The sequence below is a fragment of the Microtus oregoni genome, unplaced genomic scaffold (genome assembly GCF_018167655.1).
Source record: "Microtus oregoni isolate MIOR12 unplaced genomic scaffold, Mior012 000046F_ref0000063, whole genome shotgun sequence".
In the NCBI taxonomy this organism is placed as follows: domain Eukaryota; kingdom Metazoa; phylum Chordata; class Mammalia; order Rodentia; family Cricetidae; genus Microtus; species Microtus oregoni.
The window spans coordinates 18,615,718-18,636,802 of NW_024543220.1; the positions used below are offsets into that span (position 1 = coordinate 18,615,718).

At 49.3% G+C, this 21,085-nt stretch overlaps 1 protein-coding gene across 11 annotated transcripts in view; it reads left to right on the forward strand.

Moving 5' to 3' along the window:
- Positions 1-21,085, forward strand: part of Pcbp3 (poly(rC) binding protein 3) — a 179,209-nt gene that overhangs the window by 149,749 nt on the left and 8,375 nt on the right. For 7 of the 11 annotated variants that reach the window (XM_041634963.1, XM_041634969.1, XM_041634968.1 and 4 more), the window contains 4 exons: positions 3,803-3,934; positions 5,053-5,181; positions 8,079-8,222; positions 11,291-11,332. In XM_041634963.1, the coding sequence (XP_041490897.1) occupies positions 3,803-3,934; positions 5,053-5,181; positions 8,079-8,222; positions 11,291-11,332 (447 nt within the window). The remainder of the gene's footprint in view (positions 1-3,802; positions 3,935-5,052; positions 5,182-8,078; positions 8,223-11,290; positions 11,333-21,085) is intronic. The other 4 variants (XM_041634971.1, XM_041634973.1, XM_041634972.1 and 1 more) reach the window with 1 other exon arrangement.

Sequence of the window (21,085 nt, forward strand, 5' to 3'; positions counted from 1 at the left end):
TATTCACATATGGTGATCACTGGCATCTTATTTTCTGTCATAAATGAGAGGCTGTGGTCAGATTTTTTGGGCTTTGTGGGTATAAGCAACCTCTCTAAATGGTAACAGTGGACTATATATACAGAGCTTGCTGTAAAGATATCAATCTCCATCACATGTCACTGGGGGAGGGGAGCATTGTGTACTGGATACAGGGAAGATTTTAGGTATGCCCTAAGAATGGGTGTGGGTAGGAGAACTGGAGATAACTAACTCCCTGGCAGCCAGGCTTCCTGCAAGAGACGTGAGAGCAAGAGGACTTGCTTTCTTTGGTGGTCCCTGACTTAGAATTGGGAGCAAGCAGTAAGGAAACGGTGGGTACCCAAGCTTTAATCATCCTGGGTTGAAGCCAGAGAAGCTGCTATAGCGGTATGGGCCGTTCTCATGGCACCCGTGGCCTGACCATCACCAGTTTGCATGCTGAATTTCACGTGTGCCCTTGCAAGAGGCTAGCCAAGGAAAAAAGACTTAAGAACATCAAAGAGTATTGTGTCTGTGTGTGGTGTTGGGCAGGGAGCAGGGTATCTGTGTCAGGTTCAGGTGTCACTGGATCTAATGTTAACTGAGTTTCTGAGTTGTACAAATGGTGTCAGTGAGACTGGGTTCACGTGGAGCCCATGGGATCAAGCCGCTGCTTTTTCTAGTCCCAGAGCTAAAGCTGAAGGCCAGCATTTGTCCAGTTGTCAAGCTGTGCCCATTGCCATCTTTGCCACTACCACCATGCTCTTCTGTCTTTGCTGATTTTTTCTTTGTATTAGTAGCTAAGCCTGCACCACTAAAGGTAGCAAGGGATGACTACCTGTGACATGTCTTTACTGGACCTGCTGTTCCAACACCAGGGCTGAGTCCCCGCGTAAGCCTGAGCTACCTGCTTAAGAACCTGAAAAGGAGTGTTTGGACCAATCATAACCACTCATTTGGCTAATCACAGCAGTTTGTTTGGACCAATCACTGTCTCTACGGTTTGTATTTGGGACTAGCCACAGCCTTGACTAGTGATATAGAATATTGCCTCCGCAGGGAGAGCACAGCCCCTCTGGCCAGGTTACAAGTAGCTTCTCAGGGCTTGCGAGAGCAAAAGATCAGCCACAGCTATTCAAACAGCCCTGGGTAGGGCTGCCCCTTCAGGAGCCAGGGCAGCTGGCGCTGGTATCAGTTGTCTGAAGGTGTCCATGCGTGTGCAGATGGCTGCTGCAGACACAAAGCTGATAGTCCTTTTTGCTCAAGGCAGCTCAGATAGCAAAGTTCAGTGGCTTCTAATTATGGAACCAAAATTTCATATGCCTAATGCTTACAGTAAACTTGTGGGCCTTATCATTGATACTGGCAGTAATTTACAAAACAGTTTAGAGAGTGCTTTAAACCTGTCCTGTATCCAGGGATGTGGACTCACCTTCTCTTTGTCACTTGGACACAGCTTCACGGCTTCTAAGTACCCTCTACTTAGCAATCCTGGATAAGCAAGGTAGCGCTGAGCCTCTCTTCTTCAAGACTCTGCCCTGGGAAGTGTTTGGTACAGTTGATACACTTCTGAGCCCATGATGACAGTGGCCTTGCTAATTGTTATATTTCTCCAGGCATCTTTGCTGTTGCCCTGATTCAAAGAGCTTGGCTTCCATTTAGTGGCAGTTAACTCTCCCTAGCCACCGTGTCACCCTTTGCTGTGCCTTTGAAACATGCTCCTTCTCTGGGAAGACGGCAAGCTCTAGCAAATGAGTTAGATAAGGAGGTTGGGATGCGATCTCAGGAGAAGAGAGTCCACCATTCATAGTTCCTAGTGTACTGTGGTTGTCTGTTTAGCCCTCTGCTCTGAGGTCTTCTGGAGCGACTTTTCTACTATATGGAATACTGGATTGTGGTCTGAGTTGAGATACGGGAAGAAGGCTTAAGCATTAAGCTCCCTGGAGTTTCATTGCTGCGTTTTTGTTTGATTTGTCTCCTTCAGTGAGGCTCCAGAGACGCTTTTCTTGGGGAGACAGCGCCTCCTGGTGGGAGGTTATAAAGAAGTACCTGGGAAGCAGCCTAAGCTGGTGATGTTAGACAGGGCAGTCTGAGGCCTCTCATAGAATGTTGAACCCTTTACCTGAAGCAGGGCAGATGTGGTATCAGCACGGAATCCCTAAACTCAGACTGACCAATCACAGGAAGAAAGTATCTGTAAGTAGTGGCCAGTATGGCCATAGAATTGGTTTATCTTGGGTCTAAGGGACTTTTATGTCAGGAATCAAGCTGAGACCCTCGCCCATTCTAAGTACATGCTGTCACTGAACTACACCTCCAGCCCTGAAAGTTTTGGGAATTTTAATTGCCGGTGATCCTTCTAGCTTCCCAGAGCACGGTGGTAAGGAGGCAGTGTTAGTAATAGGGACCCATCTCCAGAGTTCTTAAGTGCTGGCTCCTACAAAGTGTGTGCCCTGACATTTGGTTGCTATGCTCCCAAACTAAATAAAACCAAGCCATTTTTAGCAACTTTAATGGCTATAGCTTTCTGCAAGGAAATGCTTTGTTACCTCCTGAAACACACATAGAGTAGCTAAAACACCCTCAACCCAGGAGACAGGAAACATATATAAAACCCACTGAGAGGTTCAGAAGGCTTGAGTGAGTCTCACCTTCTCATTCCGCCCATCCTTGTTTTGCTCAACAGGTGACACGGGGCCTGAAAACGCCCTCAGTTGTGTCTTGCATCTCTCGCTAGCCAGTCTTTTTCAGTCGAGGACAGCACAGCACAGCACATCGTAGTCGCACCGTGCCACCATAGGGAAGAAAGGCCATGCCCAAGTTCACCGTAGAATAGCAAGCAGAACCAAGAGGGTGGTTCTAGATGCAGAGCTGAACCGCAGGCACAGGGGCCTCTGGGTACTCTGTCTGGATAGAGGCTGAGTCCAGGCCAAGAGGAAATGGGGAGATAGGAACAAGCTGCCCAAACGAAGCTGAAGTGTGTGTGTGCAGAGCTGGATGGAGCGAGGGTTAGCCATTGTCCCCCTTGCAACAGATAAAGCATCTGGGTAGGAACAGCGGCTCACTAGAAGCAAGGCTCCCTGATGATCACCCAGGAGAAGGGAGGATTTGTTTGTTTTCTGGGTAGTTGAGAATTAGAAGTGGAGAAAGACATGAGGTCAAATTCTGGCCATTTAGCCCCATGCTCCAGAGGTTTGGGTGTGGCTCTCCAGGATAGCCATGTATGTTGGTCTCAGCTGCTTTCCCCCAATTCAGGCTGCATCCTCTGTTATCAGGTTCCCTCATGTAGAGGCTTCTCTGGGTTTTCATGGAAACAGGCCTTGTACTCACCAATTCCATCTGACCAGCTAGTAACGCCCCTTGGGAGTGCCCTCCCACCCACCTGCTCTCCACTGGCCCCAGACAAGTCTGCCTTACATATCTGTCTGCCATCCTCATACCCAGTAGACATCATGCTAAGGTCAGACCTGATCATGTATCTTCTTAACCTATGACCTGTCCTGAGTTCCCTGTGACTCCTGACCACCCAGCCTTGTGAATCAATGTGTGTTGTTGGCTCATATGGCCATCTGGCGTATATCTCCTGTTCCTTTTAAGCCTGGCCTGGCTTTGAAGGTTCCATGGTTGCCTTGGTTCTCTTACCGAGTCCCTTTACTATGTGGGAGAGGGCTCCTTGAGTTCTTCCCAGTGTCTAGGAAAGCAGGTATGGGCAGAGATGTTGCTTACATGTCCTCACAGTGTTCCCAAGCCACACTGGATGCTCACTAATATGAATCCAACATGCCTGTTTTCTCCTCCCTAGGACATCATTAATTCCATGAGCAACAGCCCTGCCACCAGCAAGCCCCCAGTGACATTGCGACTAGTGGTCCCTGCCAGCCAGTGTGGGTCCCTGATCGGGAAAGGCGGCTCTAAGATCAAGGAAATTCGGGAGGTATTGCCCACCCTTATTGCATGTCTCCCAAACAATCTGTAAGTGTATGCACCGATACTGCACAGCCTGATGGCTCAAAACGGGTTTGCAAACATAACACCAGTGAAATACAGGATGTGGGGAACCTTGCCGCCTTTACACGTGCACACAGTGACTTGTGCCAGGAGTAGCTCTGCTTTGCCAAGGACAAGAGCAAGGATGAGGGTGGAGGTCCCTGGACAGACAGGTTTTAGCATCCAAGTTCTGTGGCTCTGGACACACTCTGCTAAGAGATGCCCTTTTGTCCATCAGTCAGGTCCTACCTCCTGGGATGACACCAATGGATCCTGAACCTGATGTGGGTTTGACATTGAAAACATTTTACTTCAAGGGAGGCCAGGTCCTCCTCCTCCTTCTCTCCTCATCCCCCCGTCCCCCGGTTTTGTTTTGTTTTGTTTTGTTTTGTTTTGTTTTTTCAGACAGGGCTTCTCCGTAACAGCTCTGACTCTCCTAGAACTCTATCTGTATACCAGGCTGTCCTCAGACTCAGAAATCCACCTATCTCTGCCTCCTGCGTGCTGATATTAAAGGCATGCACCACCATGCCTGGCCCAAGCCCTTCTCTTAAGCAGGAGGGCATCCACCCCTTGTTGATTTCCTTCCTGTCCTCTTCTGTGACTTAGAAGATGCCAGGTTCACTATGTGTGTGGCTTCCTAACATTGTCACTGAGGTCTGTGAATCCGAGTAGTCACTTGAGGTACGTGGTAGGCACACATCAAAAGCAGGCAGGACTCTGGCTTCCTGGCCTCCATGTAACCTGCTTCCAGAGAGGAAGAGTTCGTGGTGTTGGAAAGAGCACTCCTATCTGTTTCCCTATAGATTCCTCTACAGATCCAGAGCCTCCTGTCCAGCACACTGGCTGAGATGGTGGCACTTTCCAGGAAGTCATAGCTCCCTCAGAGGTGTGCAGAGTCAGGGTTGAAGGAGAGGAGACAGGAAGGTGACCTTTGGGTGGCAAGATGACCAGCTAAGGCCCTGTTCCTAATGAAGGATTTTCATGGTGCAGCCCACTCTGGATGCATCCCCGAGAGTTGGAGGTGTGTGGTGCTGTTCTCCTTCCAATGCCCCTTCTCTGCAGTCCACAGGTGCTCAGGTCCAGGTGGCAGGTGATATGCTGCCCAACTCCACAGAGCGGGCAGTGACTATCTCAGGGACCCCGGAAGCCATCATCCAGTGTGTGAAGCAGATCTGTGTGGTCATGCTGGAGGTACAGTACGAACATCATGGGCCAGCACACGCCCCCTGCCCGCCTTGCTCCAGGCCGAGCTCACTCTCCGTTACTCTCTAGCATTGTCACTAAGCCTCCTGTGCCTCAGTTGACCCGAGTGTTCATGTGGTCACTTGGGGTGTGGGAGGATCAGACATCAAGAACGGGCAGATCCCAGGTGTGGGCTGGAGGGGCACTCTGGAAAGTGTCACCTGTTGGTAGCCTGTGGCCAGTGTCTGGATGTGAGTGGGAGGGCCTGGGTGGGGGAGAGGGACAGATCATGGGGTTTCAGCTTTTGAAGTAGTAACCACTCTCACCAGACAGAGGCAGGGGTGGTGGCGTGTAAGACGAAGTCTCCTGCCTGTCAGACCTGCCGGTCTGCAGATGTCAAGAGAAGTGCTAGCCTGTACTCAGGGTAGGACCTGGACAGACCCAGGAAGATGCAATGTGCAAAGAAAGCTGTGGTACAGACAGAAGACAGAAGACCCACCCGACAGCAGCACCAGACAGCAGCAGCCTCCTTAAGTTCCCATGAAGGGTGGAACAGAAGTCACAGTAGCCCCTGCACCATGGTCTTCCCTCAGACTTCCTCTGTGACTCTTCCCCAAGCAGGACCTTTAGCCGTTTGGAGCACTGCTGATCTCTGCCCTCCCATAGCCCAAGCTGACATCACTACCATGTCTCCACAGAACTAACTCCACCAACCGGCTGCCTTGCCATCTGCTCTGTGTAATTACCATCATGGGCAAACCTCACATTTAACTCTATGTGAAAATGTTTGCATAGTTCTATTTCCGTAAGCAATAGTTGTGAAGTTAAAGATAGCTTTTAAAATGTTATTCTCATGCAGTTTCCCCCTACGTTGGTCAGGGCGATAGTGTGGTCTGTTCACAGGCGCCCAGAGGCTGAGGGTCATGGCTAAGGACTTGCAGCCCTTTGTACTGTCATCTGCCCCAAGCAGTGCGAAGCACATGCTGAGCGCGGTGGCAACCTTGGAGTGGCAGTGAGTGACGGTAGCAGTTCTGCTAGACATCGGGGGCCAGTTGCCCACCGCTCAGGACAGTGGACATGGGGGGCCAGCTGCGCACCACTCAGGACAATGGACATCAGGGGACCAGCTGCCCACCACTCAGGACAGTGGACATCGGGGGCCAGCTGCCCACTGCTCAGGACAGAATATGTGTCCTTGCCAGAAGTTCCTAACAGACTTCCAAGCTAAAGGGAATGGGACCAATGCCTGGACTGTGTCAGAACTCACATCTCTAGATGGTCTCAGAGAAACATGGCCACACACATTGTGGATGTCATCGGCGGAGACTGACCTAACAGAGACATCCCGCTCTCGTTTGCATGATGCAGTTTATAGAAGCTGAAAGGAGTGACCCCTGCACCAGGAAGGAAGACATCACAGTGAAAACAGCCTCATTTCCACCTGGAGAACAGCTACGAAAAGGCATGGATGAATCCAAGACCCAAATTGTCAAAGACCTTTCAAACTTGCTTAAGGGGTGTGCCCTTTCTACCCCACAGTCAAGGAAAGCAGTACCCTCAGCATATGCACTTGGGTGAAAGCTGCAAAGAGAGCAACTTTTGCTTTTATGGACCTCCTGCCTCAAATCTGGTGCCTCCTGCACCTGTGAGAACAGCCTGCATGCCTTGCCTCCCTGGGGATGTTGATGGTCTGAGCCCAGAAGGTCACTGTGGGTGGGTAAAAATGAATCTGGGCCTTCTGAATGGGCACAGGGAGCTCCTGTGTTGGGAGGGTAGCAGCCTGGAGCACAGGTGATTGGCTCTAGGATCTGGAATACTTGGCAGACACGATGTAGCAGCTACAGTCTGTGCTGCACACTGGGGAGCTCCTGGCATAATCTTGTACCACAGACCTGGGCACTATCCAGGAAGCCTCAGCAAACCAGGTTTGCACAGAGGCGTTTAGAGACATTTTTTAGGACCCCAGCAATGGGAAATATGGGCATTCCCAAGGGACAGCTCAGACTATGTCCTTCATATTACTGTCAGCTCCAGGGTAAGGAATGTTCCAAGGTCACAGCCTCAGTGGCTCTGGTAGACTGTGACCATTATCCTTGCAGGGATAGTTACTTGTTGCTGTAACAAAACACCTGCTAAAAGCAATAGCCACATTGCCAAGAGGAGACACCTATATTCTGGACACACAGGTAGTCAAGGAAAGTTCCACAGACTTTGACATTGTGGAATCTCGTTCGGCCTCTGTGAGCTACCTAATGTTTCACTGGTGAAACAGAATGAATGATTCTAAGCCACTCTATGAGCACTGCTGTAGGATAAGCAGAGAACTTGGGTTGCTCAGCATCGGTTCCCATGGCAGTTGTGCTCAAAGTTGGCTTTTTCCAGGGACTCAAGAGTATTTTCTGTCAAAGGATGCAAGCTGCTCCTCTGTGAAGTAACTGCCTTATGCCTTCTACCTTCGGGATCCCCATGGGACCATACCAGGAAAAGGGTGGCAACAGGGGGCCTGACATGCATAGCCTATGAGGGTCAGCTGCTAGCAGTCCCTTTCCAGCGGGCAGGTGATCCACCTGCCCTGGCATGCCTGTGGAACCTTGCCCCCGCCTGGTTAGCCATGGGTCTATTGAGGGTAGGTAGCAAACAGTGCAGGCCTGGGAAAAGGAATGTCCATCCTAAGGAAGAAAACAATGAAGATAAAGAATCCGGCCTGCCTCAGTGTGCTGGGGCAGGGTCATCTCCTTTTGATGTCCCTGGTTGTCCCCTCCCCTCACTGTTCTGGCCTGTGGAGCCTTTGCTGGGCATATCTGAAGGGCTGGGGGTTCCACAGAGGGGTGGGCATGGGAAGGCAGCCCAAGGCCAACAGCCAAGCTGTTCTAACCGCTCTCTCCCTCTCCTGTCCCTTTTCCTAGTCCCCACCGAAAGGTGCCACCATTCCCTACCGCCCAAAGCCCGCCTCCACCCCTGTCATTTTTGCAGGTGGTCAGGTAAGAGCCGACCCGCTCGCGGCCTCCACTGCCAACCTCAGCCTTTTACTGCAGCACCCGCCGCTGCCCGTTAGTGCACTCAGGTTTTCTCGCCTTCTCACGTGCACGTCTCCCGCCCTGCGATGGACACAGAGCTCTCTGGCTCACCCCAGGCAGTGGGAGGGGCCTGGGGGGCACACCTGCAGCTCACAGCTATGTTTCCCAGCGAGATCCCTGACTGAGACAGGAGAGACCTGCAGACTGATGCACATTTAGGTGCTGCCTAACAATCCTGCCAAGCCTCCTCTGTGGATGTTGCTGGACGGCTTCGGTAGTTAGTGTGCAGAAACATTGTGGGTGACCATGGCTTGTGTTTGAGTCCCCCAGAGCTGTGGGAACCCGGGTTTCATTTTCCTGAAGCACATCCAAGACCTTGCCATATACGCAGGGAGTGGCAGGCACATCCCTGTGAGGAGATGAATTACCTCAGGCTAGCCCATCTTTCACTGTGACTGGGATCCATCCCTACTACCGCTTGTGTGCCTGAGTAGACATCCTCACAGGCAGAGAGCTCACATTTACAAACCTGTCCTTGAGGATTTAGTGGCCAGTGTCTGCTTCCTAGAGAAGGGGGCTGGAAGGTAAGATGGGGAACAGTTTCTGTCTGTGAGTAGTGCTGGCCAGGAAGGGAGAGAGACTGGAGAAGACCCCGTTCTGACTTCCTTACGTGCTCACCAAAGCCCACCTTGGCCATGAGACCCGTCCACACAGATGACTTAAACACGGACAGCCAGGGGTCCACCCAGAAGAGCTCTGTGTCCTGTTGGCCGCGATGTGTGTCTTTGTTCAAGGGAGAGTTAAGTCAGAGACTCCCCATAGGTGACCCAGCTGGCAGAATAGACACAGGGTTTTACTTTAGTATTCAAAAGGAAAAAGACATAGACAACTTTTTTCTTCTCTTTCTTCCCATTATAAGGGAGTCTTCCTATACCTTTCTGGGACACAAGCATGTGTAGCGTGTGTGGGTCAGACCTGCTGCCCTGTTTTCTACATGGATGCATGTGCGCTCATGCACACACACACGCAGAGTCTCCTGACTCAGGTCCTCCCCATTGTTGGCAGAGAGTCCTGTGCTGTTAACAGACCCAGGATGTGACACACCCCACATACAGCAGGTCTTGCCAGCCTCATGCCCGAGGCTCAGGGCAGTACTTTGGACCATGCTGGCATCAGCGAAATGATCACACAGTCCATTGCCAAGCCCATCAAATCTCTGCCTCCATTGTTCTCTCCAGATTCAAGGCTAGCTGACAGTGACCAGTGTGAACTAGCTCTCTGTCAGGAGGAAATATGGGATTTTATTCAGAAAGCCCTTATGCAATGAAAACTATATGGTGTGGAGTCACAGCCTCGGTTTCAAGGGCAGAACACTCCAGGAGGGATCATGGCCAGGATCGCCTATGAAACAGTCAATAGGACCCCTATTCCAGTCACAGCACTGAAGGTCACTGTGCTCTTATGTTTATCCCCTGACAGTGTTAGCCTTTCAATGCCCATCACCGTTCCCTTGGAACTGTCTGGCCTGGCCTTGATTGCCCTGGCTATACACAGGACAGACTCTCCTGAGCCATCCTGCAAGGAGGCAGTCTAGTAGGAAAGCCAGAATACAAGCTCAGGAGTAAAGATGGAAATTAGCTCTGTGCAGGTCCCCTCCAGGACCTCACCCCGAGGAGGCTGCCTGTGTGTCTGACACTTTAGGTGAGACAAAGGAGAGGCCTAGAATCCCTACCAGCCGACTCTGCAGCCACTGTTACATACTGGCCAAGCTAACAACCCCGGGCAGAACACACTGAGACATGTGACAACCATGTAAGGGCCCAGAATCAACAGTTACCTCGGCTGAGCTCCTGGGTTTGGCTCAGACATACAGGACTCAGAGAGCAGCGGGCCAGGCCAGAATGATGGCATGTCCCTTCCTCGGTGATGCTCCCTTGGGTAACAACTGGGAGATCATTCCTGGTGGCAGTTTTCCAAGAGCCAAGACTATGTCCCAGCCCCATTCCTCACAGAGCAGATACCTATCTCTCCGTGAAAGTGCCATATCTTAAAGGTTATTTTTTTTCCTCTGCCAGCACAGCCAGGCCATCCAACACAGCCAGGCGTCCAGCACAGACTTTGTTTTTACCAGAACTGTGTCTATTTCAAAGCTGCCCTATGGCCGGGTCCCTGTTAGGTAGTCACATGGCTTTGAGCTCCTGAGTTTGGTTGTGACAAGAATTAGCACATTTATAAAAAATGTGGGAGGGTCTGGGTCCATAGAAGTGACACATGGTCCTCTGAGGTAACCCTCTCAGATGCCCTGAGACCTCAAGGGTGGTCACAGGTCAGACCAGCCAGGCGATGGAAGCCATGTCCTTATGTCTGTGCCTCCTCCAGGATGGTACATCACTGCCCGAAGCCAGACAGTTGTCTGTCGTCTTGCCCTCCCTTGACTGTGTTGTCTGTCTGTTGTCTGAGTTCCCAAAGGGCATCATAGCTGAAGGGGATGTTGAGGGCTCTGCTATCCCTGGGGCTTCAGGGTGAGGCTGGGTGGCTGCTGTGCTTGGCACAGTCACAGCGAGGAAGCTAAATGAGCCTTGGGAAGACCACACTGACCTTCAGAGAGGGTGCTCCCTGTTTGAAGAGACTCTACGTAAAATGCGGTAATAAAAACAAATTAGGTCAGTGCTGTGACCGATTCAGACCTATTCGTTAGTATAACTGTGGCAAAACTCGCTCTAGTTACTTTTAAAACTTTTGTTTTCATTTGAGTATCTTGAGGGCGAAATCTTTCCCCAAAGTATTTGCTCTGATGACCAATAATCAGCGGCCCTCTTACTGGAGGTTAAATGGCTCATCTGTAGTCTACAGGGTTGGAGGGTATCAGGCTTAGAAGCAGGAGCTGGCCTCAGCTCAGGGAGGGGGCAGTGACACCAGGTGTAATTGAGACTCTCTGCCCCCATCTTAAGCAAACAAGGACGGGTGGAGATGCACACTGATGGAAAACACTGGTTCTAGAAGGTTCTTGTCATACGAGGGTGGGTCGCCAGTGGCTGTCTAGCTGAGGTTCCACCACATCCCAAGCTGACTGTCTCTCTCTTTCTCATTCTCCTCTCCAGGCCTACACAATCCAGGGACAGTACGCCATCCCCCACCCAGATGTGAGTTTTCACTCTGCCTCTCTTCTAGCCTTTTCTTCATTATTGTGTACCTTCCTGCATGTTGCTGTCGATTGCTACTAATATTAATATTACACAATAATATTAATCAGTTTTCTCCCTGTCTCTGATGTCTGTTGTATCCATATGATCTCAGATAACTTTTTAACCTCTTAGCACTAATTCTTGCTTGTGTTGAGGACTTGGCCTGACATCAAATTGCTGCAGTCCAGGGCTTCCCTCCCACACACAGGCCTAGCCTTTGGTGGTCCTACCCACCCCCATAATATGGGTGTTACATGCTGGCCTGGCAGAGTGTAGCTTACCACCTGTGGCCAGGGTGGGCAAGGCACTTCCTGTGCACTTAAGTCAGGTGACATTATCAGAACTATTCCATGACAGTGTCCTAAAAAGGCTATTAAATGTACCTGGGCAAGACAAACTTGCTCTTCAGAGAGCCCAAATTGAAGCACGAATTTTACCTGTGTACAAGGTCTGCTGAGAGAGGGGGGGGGGGGCTTTTGCTTCTATGGTTGGTAAGATCCCGAACGTGGAAGTGGACTCCTGGGCTTGAACCTACACCTCTCTAGCTGGACCTACCGCCTGTTCTTTGGCCTAGGTCTGTTTGAGTATCTCCTGGTGACGTGACAGTGTGAGTGTATGGTCTGGATTTGGAGGATTAAAAGCCTCCCGAGGGCGCCTGTGGGGGACACAGAGAGAGTCTTAGTCTGCCTCTTGACTCACCTCCAGTGGAGAGCTGAGTAGAAAAGGGGGCACAGGGACCACCTGGAGTGATGGTTACACCGAGCCTGCAGGGGCCAGGAGATAATGGGCAGCAGGTCATTGTTTAGGGGCCTTAGAGATGCTAGTGGGTAGGGCTGTTCTAGGAGATGCAGGCGGGGAGAAAGGTGCCCAGCCCCATAGTATTGGGAACTGAACCTAGGACCTCAAACATGCTAGTCAAGTACTCTACCACATAACTGTATTTCCAGCCTGGGCCACCTCTTCTTAACACGGTTTGAACATGTGTTGGGTTTAGGAGCTCCCCCAGGACACCCCCATGTGTGCACTGCTCAGTGCCCTGAGACACTCTAGCACTGGCCAGGGCACTAATCTTGCTGCCATTCTTATGCAGACCTTGGCTTTTGAGTGGGACTGGAAATAAATGTGTATCAGGGAAAGATTTGTAGGCAGGGCCCAGGGGTCTTAAGAATTAACTGCCACTAAATAAGCATCTGAAATATGGATTCACTTTTGCTGCATGGAGATTCCTGTAGTGAAAAATACATGCTGCCCTTTTTTTAACCTTTTGATAAAACAACACACAAGCAATTGAGAAACACGGATTAAAAATCACTGCCCGGGCATAGCCATACCCACAAGGCCATGCTCAATGGTTCCTGGTTATAGACTGGCTGTGCTGCTGTGTCTGAATTCATAGTACCTCACTCTGATCATCATGGCAAACACGTGCCTTCGGCTACCCAGATGCCGAGACTGTGGGCCTCCAGGCACCCACGAGCATGTTCACCCTGAGCAAAATATACCACTAGGGCTCTGCTCATCCTGTCCTCAGCTGCCGATGCCAAGTGGAAGTAGAACCTATGAACTCATTACAGAAAAGGGTGATCACTGTGAATGGGTGATAGAACTGAGTGAAAGGACCAGGGAGGGCCAGGAAGTCACTTCCGGGATGGCCTTGTCTTGTGGTGCTGGGGCAGACCTGGAAGGCAGGCTGTTGGGGTTCAGTGAAGCTGTAGACTTAGGGAATAATTCTATCCCTGCTGGGAGGCTATTGGAGAGATTCAGGCTTATCGGTATTTACCCCAGCAAAGCCAGATGTTCAAGGATGACCTGAAAGTGTCTGTGGGTTTCTGTAGCTGAGAAAACTGAAGCTCTCGGTGTCCTTTGGGCAGGGTAGACCCTGGAGTTGGTGGAGCGTGTGTGTATATTTCAGATCCAGCCAGTTTACAGACCAGTGAGGCATGTGTGCAAGAGACAGGTCGTGGTTGGTTTTTCTGGTTGATTTCTGTGTCAGTACCGTGTTGTACTCATAGAGTTCTCAGGATCTCTTAATGGGTAGTTTAGAGATTAGTGCAGCTTAATTTAAACTAATATACAAGTGTTGCTATTGCCGCCTATGCACTGTGACGTTTTTATACTTGATGCTGTGCTGTGGATGCCTGTATTCTTCTGACGTTCAGATATTCAGACCTAATCACAAAGGTGGCAGTATTAGGAGGCAAGGTCTCTGTGGACTTAGTGGGTCTCTGGGGTTCAGCCTCATCAGTCAAAAGCATCTGAGGAGCTGACTGCCCCTTCATCTCTTCCACCATGTAAGGACATAGCATCTGGGGTGCTGTTCTGGAAAGTGAGCAGGGCACTTACCACACACAACTTTCTGGCACCTTGATCTTAGACATTTAGCCTCTGTGTTTGGGAGCAGCAAATTTATGTTGTTTCAAATTGCCCATTCTAAGGTATCCCTTAGAATAGCAAGAATGATCTAGAATCTTGGCTGTTCTTCACGAAATGGCTTTTCCTATGAACATTAGCCTATTTTCTTTGGCAAGGTTATATGATTTGTAAGCAAAAAGTCCATCTTCTAAGGGTACCTTTATCACATACAAAATTGAAGACTTCGCATGAGCCACATGAAAGGAAAAGAAAATGGCCGTTCTGCGACATGGCTAATGAAGGTCAGGATGATTTTTATCTGGGCCAAGTACTTGGGGAGATTTTTAAAGCTTAAGTTTCTTCCGATGCAAATATGGCTGTAGAAACTGTGAATCCGTGATGGTGTCATTGAGTACAGAGTTTGTCTCAGCTGCAGTGACAGCTATCACACTCGCCTGAATATGCAGGGCCACAAATCAGACATGGAATCTACCACGAGATTCACCCCTTAGATCTGAATACACCTTGTCTAGATAAGGACGTGTTCCTTTTCCAGACCCCATTTTAAGCAATGTTTTAAATCAAGATTCCACAACACAACCTTGAACTGCAGAAGCCCTGTGGTGCATGCCCAGCACAGTCCAGCATAAGTACTCAGAAGCCTTGTGAAGTGCCATCTGCTTTTACATCCACTTCTCTCGGGTGGCTGGCCACTCAGCCATAGGAAGGTGTCTGCGTGTCCATTTCTCTAGAATGGTCACTCAGCTTTGGAAAGTGTCCAGGCACTTTTGCATCCCATAAGTATCAGTCAGGTGTGGTTTCAGAAATACAAAAGGGAAGCAGCATCACGCCCTAGGACACAGGAGTGCTGCAGAAGGCACACAGACAGGCTTGGTCCCTCTCGTCTGTGTTTCTAACACCTTCCTTGAATCCGTGCAGTCACATCAAGAAGGGAGAAAAACCACAGATGGTCTGAGTTTACATGAAGCCATGTCCCGATAAAGCCATTATAAGTTGAAAGTTATCCTAAGTTAAAAATTACACAAATACCTCTAACATACTGACCATTCCATGTGGGCACTGCCACACTGGCTGTTAGCTGCTTATCCTGAGGATCAGAGGACTTGGGGAGCTGCCTGCAACTCGTCGCTGCTACCCAGCATAGAGAATATGGTCATCTGGTGCTAGCTCATAAAACTGTCAAGACTCCAAGTACAGTTTCTCTTGCTGCACAAGAGCAGCCTAAGTCACTGTCTACCAGGAACTTCAAAGCTACTCCACCCTCCCCCGGGTACAAATATCTGTCTTTATCTCCAGCTTCCCTCACTCAGCACCCCACTATTTAAAGGGGTACTGAAAGCGAGCAAACGTGAAAGGACAGCACGAAGATATCGACAGAGTATGTCTCTGTACGCTAACCTGACTGACTATGCGTTCTCACTTGGGCCCTGTGCTCTAACCTGCACCTTGCACCAGGCTGGGAAGTAGACTTCAGGGCCATCAGTCTCGCATCACAGAAGAGGGTAGTCTTAGAGGTCCCCTGGGCAAGGATCACTGGGAGTGAGTGGGAGAACTGGCATGCCAGTGTGTCTGCAGCAACCATTTAGCAAAACCTCTTGACCTGGTAGGCCTTTGTTCTTTCGTTGGTACATGTTGAAATTATAGAGGCATTTAGCCTGATGCTGCATTAGAAATACTCTTCATCGCGCCGTTTGAGGCGATGGTACCTTCTGAGATAGAATGCGCCCTGATGAACACAGTGGCTATCCCCAGCGCTACAGAGTGTTGTACAGCTATCTAGCATGCTTCCCCTCCCCTCCTATCTGTTCGGTATCTACTTCTCAGTCTTGTGGGAGTGGGTGAGAATGCCCTCCCCACTGATAGTGAGAAAGAGACAAGCTAACAGCACTCCATGGCCATCAGCTGTCACTAAACCTTCTGGCTCTGTTCCCATCCTGGAACATGGCTGCTCAGTGGGCCTTTTTTGGTTCTACCTACTAGTAGGCAGGGCAACTACAGTAGACCTCACAAAACTGAAAGCTCAGGTAGCCTTGTTGGCTGAAGTTCAGCCTTTTCTTCCTTCCCTGATCTCCTTTGTGGGTTCTTCACTGCCAAGCCAACCGGCGCCTTGGTTCTGGCACATCCTCAACCTCCCATGCCCCCATGTGACTTAGTAACATAATCAGAACCTAAGAAGACACCGTGGAGGAGGACGAGCTGATCCTGTGCAGCCATTAGAGCCCAGAAAACACTGTGAAGGAGGACAATCTGGTCCTGTGTAGCCATTAGAGCCCAGAAGACAATCTGATCCTGTGCAGCCATTAGAGCCCAGAAGACACCAGGATGGAGCGGGATGCCCCAGAAGTCTCTAGAATCAGTCCAAGAAGCCAATCCTCACAGTTAGCTGTCCCAGCAAACTTCAAAAGGATAAACAGAAACAACCTCTTCTATAAATAAATGAAAAGTATGTGTTAACCTAAAGGCCAAAGTCAAACCCCAGAGACAAGTGAAAGAACATAGCAAAGGAACAGCAGCGAGAAATGCAGTCGGCTTCTCACCAGAGATGACATAGTAGCAGGAAGCGCTACCATCCTAAAGTCTGTCTCAGGGGAAGGACTTCAGTGCAGCCATTTGTAGAAAAACAGAAGCCACAGGACCACAGCCATAGCCTCCTGATGTATGCCATTCAGGGAAGAGAAGGGGCAACTCAGGAGGAAGCTGGTGGTGAGCAGAGAGAGCAGCCGGCGTTTGAGAAACACAGATCTACAGAATGAATGTCCTCCTGTTAGTTCTTTATAACTGCTCAGTTAGCGCAGCAGAACTGAATGTGTAGAGATACCAGAGCACACATGCTGAGCATGTAGAGTGTTGCTTAGCACGCATAAGGCCCAGGCCCAGTCCTCAGTACCAGGTACAAGGAGAGAAGCACATACTAGATCAGGATGTGGGTGAGGGAAGTAAAACAACGGCTGGATCACTGTGCCGTCCCACTGGACTTGAGTGACCAGAGCTGGGTCACTGTGCCATCCCAATGGATTCTAGTGGCTAGAGGTTAAGATGGGGTTAAAACTTAACTGCCTATGCCGAGTTAAAAATTGAAAGTGATCACTAACAGAAAAGGAGTAAGTTGCCTAACACTGGTAGTAGAAAAGAAAATGATGAGGAGCAAGTACTCCAAACGTTGAAAAGTGAAAGACAAGAAAATCCCTGGAAAAGTAGAACAGTTAAAAGTATCAAATAAAATGGCAGAAAATAAAAGAACTTAAAATTCCAGTTTAAAAAAAAAAAACCCAAAGGCTGTCAGACTATATAATTTTTAAGGTAAATAGATAAGTATAAAACTGGAGAAATTTCATTTGTGTTCTTTCAAGAGACGTGCTCAAAAGATGAGAATTCCCATAATTGAAGAGTAGAGAGCAATACTAAGAAAATGCCCACCAAAAGAAACCTGAAGAGTCTGACAAACACCACAGAGGAACTGCAGTGACTTTCCCTCCCCTTGGGTAACGTCTTCCCCTCCCCAGGAGTGACATCTTGCCCTCTCAAGTATGTTGTCCTGATATGATTGCCATGCTGAATGTCATGCCAACACAACTGTAGAATCCCTAGAAGTATTTGCAAAATTTGATCACGTACCCGACCATGAAGCAGATTTCAGAATTTGGAATCATATAGGTCATACTCTTAATGTAAAACACTAAGTGTGAAATTGATAAGGAAAGGTGACTTTGGAGGGGAAGGCAGGCAGGTCTGTGTGATTTCAAGGCTAGCCTGGTCTACACAGTGAGTTCCAGGACAGCTATGGCTACAGAATGAGACTGCCTAAAACAAAACCAACCAACTGACCAGACAACAACAAAATCTGCCTTTGTTGCACAGCACTCTGGAGGCAGAGACAGGCAGATCCCCAAGTTCAAGGCCAGCCTGGTTTACAGAGTAAGTTCCAGAATATCCAAGGGTAAACAGAGAAACCCTGTCTCAAAAAGCTAAGCCAAACCGAACCAATGAAGCAAAACCCTGTCTTTTGAACGATCCAAACAAAAGTTCTCACAAAGTGAAGAGATGGAATCGGTCATAATTTCAAAGGTACCAGTTCTTCCCAGGATGACGTACAAGTGCAGTGAAAATCCAGACCCCCAAAAGACCTTTTGATGAAATTATATTGATTTCAAAGTTGCATGAATGAACATAGGCCTAAAATCCTGAAGGTCTCATTAAGGAATGTGATAAAGGGATTGCCTTTATAAATACAAAGATTTACTATAGGGTGACAGTAATGGGCACAGTGCAGTTTGGGTCCAAGGAGACGCTGGGAGCTAGCCTGGTCTGTTGATCTCTAGGCAGCACAGGGTCTGGAGGTGCTAGGTGAAGAGGCCTGTCCTGCCCAGCTTTCACTGCACTCCCAAGAGAAGGGACTGTCTACAAATAGTACCCAACGGTGAGTCATCCAACACTGGTTCTTCCTGAAAACCTCATGCATCAAGAACTCCACAAGGGGAAAGGGCGGCGCATTTAGAAAAAAAAAAATACATAGGAAAATATCTGTCTGTTGTTCTCTGGTGAGGGAAGGGTTTCCTAGAGAAAGTACAAACCCAGGCCAGAGCTGGCAGTGTTGATATGTCAGCTTCTCTTGAAAGAAACATTGGAGAGGTCTGTGCAGTATCGAGTCAGCAGCAACTGACCCTGTTGGAAAATTGGGCAGAAAACACAGCTATTCCCCACGATGCAATGAAGTACAGATTAGGAGGCGCCTCTGCCTTCATTTCCTCATGATTCGCTGAGCTGCAGGCTTAAGCCCTTAAAGTGGGAAGAGCCATAGGAGTTCCTACACTGTGACATCTTGCCTTTTTTCTGTCTGCTTGATGCCTGTCTTTCCTTTCTTGCTCCTTCTTATATGTCCCTCCTCAATAATTTGGAGGAAAGGGTTTATTCAGCTTACATTTCCTGTTCACAATCCATCAGTGAGGAAAATCGGGGAAGGGACTGAAGTAGGAACCGTGTTAGAAAGCTGCTTACTGGCTCATGTTCAACTACCTTTCCTGTATAGCCCAGTCCTATCTGCCCAGAGATGGTGCTGCCCCAAGCCCGGGCCCTCCCACATCAGCCTTCAATCAAAACAATCTCTTATAGATATGGCCACCGACCAGTTCAATCTGGACAGCTCCTCAGTTGAGATTCCCTTCTCACAGGTAACTTTGGGTTGTGTCAAGTTGATAATCAAAGCTAACCAACGAGCTACTCCTTGTCAGCTTAACACACAAAAATATCATCACTCAGCCATAACCTTCCCTTTCTCATTTGTCCCCAAGATCTCACGTTAATATCAAAAATAGAATACATTACAACTTTTAAAAGTCTTACAATCTTTAAAATTTTCAACAATTTAAAAGTTGAGTCTTTTTTTTAAATACAAAGTCTCTGTGGTCCCCTATAAAATAAAATTTTTTAAAAAAAAGTACATTACTTTTTAATCCAAAGGGAAGAACTGGGCTAGAAAAAGAACCAGATCAAAGCAAAACCAAAATCAGTAGTGAAAATCTAGATCTTGTAACTCAGTATCTGGCACCTGGGATTCATTAATGATCTCTGGGGCCCCTAAGGGTTTGGGCAACTTTGCTAGTCACTGGCTTGCTGCCCCAAACTGATCTTTTTACATGACATAACTATCAAAAAGCAAAAGTTGGAGAGCTCTCAGCACTGAATCCTTCCCACAGTTGTGGAAATTGAGTTGTAAGGTAGGTAGCCTGATGAGAACAGAGCCGTACCAAGAAGAGGATCTTGTCTACACTCCACTCTCACAGGTGCTACCTCAGCAGATGCCCACCGAGGCCCTTCACACACTGGCTAATCCTGTCCCTATGACGTCGCTGCATTTGCTTGCTAGTATGGCCATATATATAAGAAGATCTATGGCAATGGGGGAGAAGTTAGAGACTCTAAGCCTCTGAACATCAGAGTCTGGATATGAGCAGAGCCAGCTTTATAGGTCCTATGGTTTGGTTTGCCTGTACACTGTAGTCAGTGGACTCTGAAGCCCACCCTGAGACCAGCAGGCGACAAAAGTATAGTGCATATGGGCAACTGGAAATCCTTGAAAACTCACGGTGACTACTAGCCCTTGCTGATGCATGGCCGCAGCCCACAAACTGCTGCATAACCAGATGAAAGAGCCAAGGCCTGGAGTCTGTGCACAGCTGCTCCATGTTAGATCCAATCAACCTCGTTCCCTTGGCACTTTGCCTACATGCCCTGTTCGACATTCCACTGCCCCTGCCATCTTGAACCGTCCATTGCTCCTTAGTCTCTGGGGACTCAGGCAGATGAAGACAGCTCTATCCTCAGGGGTGCAACATCGCAGACAATGGACACAGAAGTTTAGAAACAGTGGATATGATTGGAGTATAGCTGCCAGGCCTGCAGGCATCCACACTAACACTCTTGCAGATCCAAACAGGGCTGTACTTTCTAGGGTACCTTTCTGTGGTGTGTATCAGAAATGCTGCCTTCACCAAGGCTTTAAGGTGGAGTAGACAGGGTATTGAGTCCCTCAGGCCCTTCCCTGTGGAGCCTCCCATCCCACCTGGAGGCACAGTGTTAGTCTTGAGATATGGCCTGGTAACAGGACTTATGGACATGTTGTTCTGCCTTCTGCCAAGCCACTCTAGCAGCTTGGTGTGCCCACTGCTGTAGAGTCAGAACAGACACAGATGCAGGCCAAGTTCAGGATGCAGCCAGGTCTCCCCTGTGTAGCCCAAGAAGCCAGGCATGTCTAAGGTGAGGGGAGCTGCAGTTAGGATCGCCCATCCTGCCATGTTTCTGGGGAGGTCAGACACGGAAAAGGATGAGTATCCCAGGCCAAAGTGGCTTTTACAGATGCTAATACCATAAAGCCTTGTGTTTATGCACCAAAGTTCTGTTTCAGAGATGTCACCCAGAAGCCACAGACACCCAGCTTCCAGAATCAGGAAAGGGACGACCAACCAGCAAGCACCCCAGAAGCCATCCTGTAGGTCAACATGGACTCCATTGGCCATCAGGAAGGGCCAGGCCGAGGCCATCCCCCGTCTTCATGGGGCACTAGTCTAAACTTGAGGGTACCTTGCACCTAGGAAGCTAATGCAGGAAGGAAAGCTCCTTGAGACATCTAGACCAGCCACTTCATCCTGTGACAGCAGCACAGGACCCTCATTCACCAGGCACCAAAACAGAGGCACAAACAGCCCTGTTCCCAGGTGCCCACTCCCTGGCCGTAGTGCCTCTGTCAGTGTCCCACAGCCACCCCCAGCCCTGCCAGCTCTGTCCCCTGATGGAGGCAGCCACAGTCCAGGCCAGACTCCAGAACCCCACTAGTTGACATGC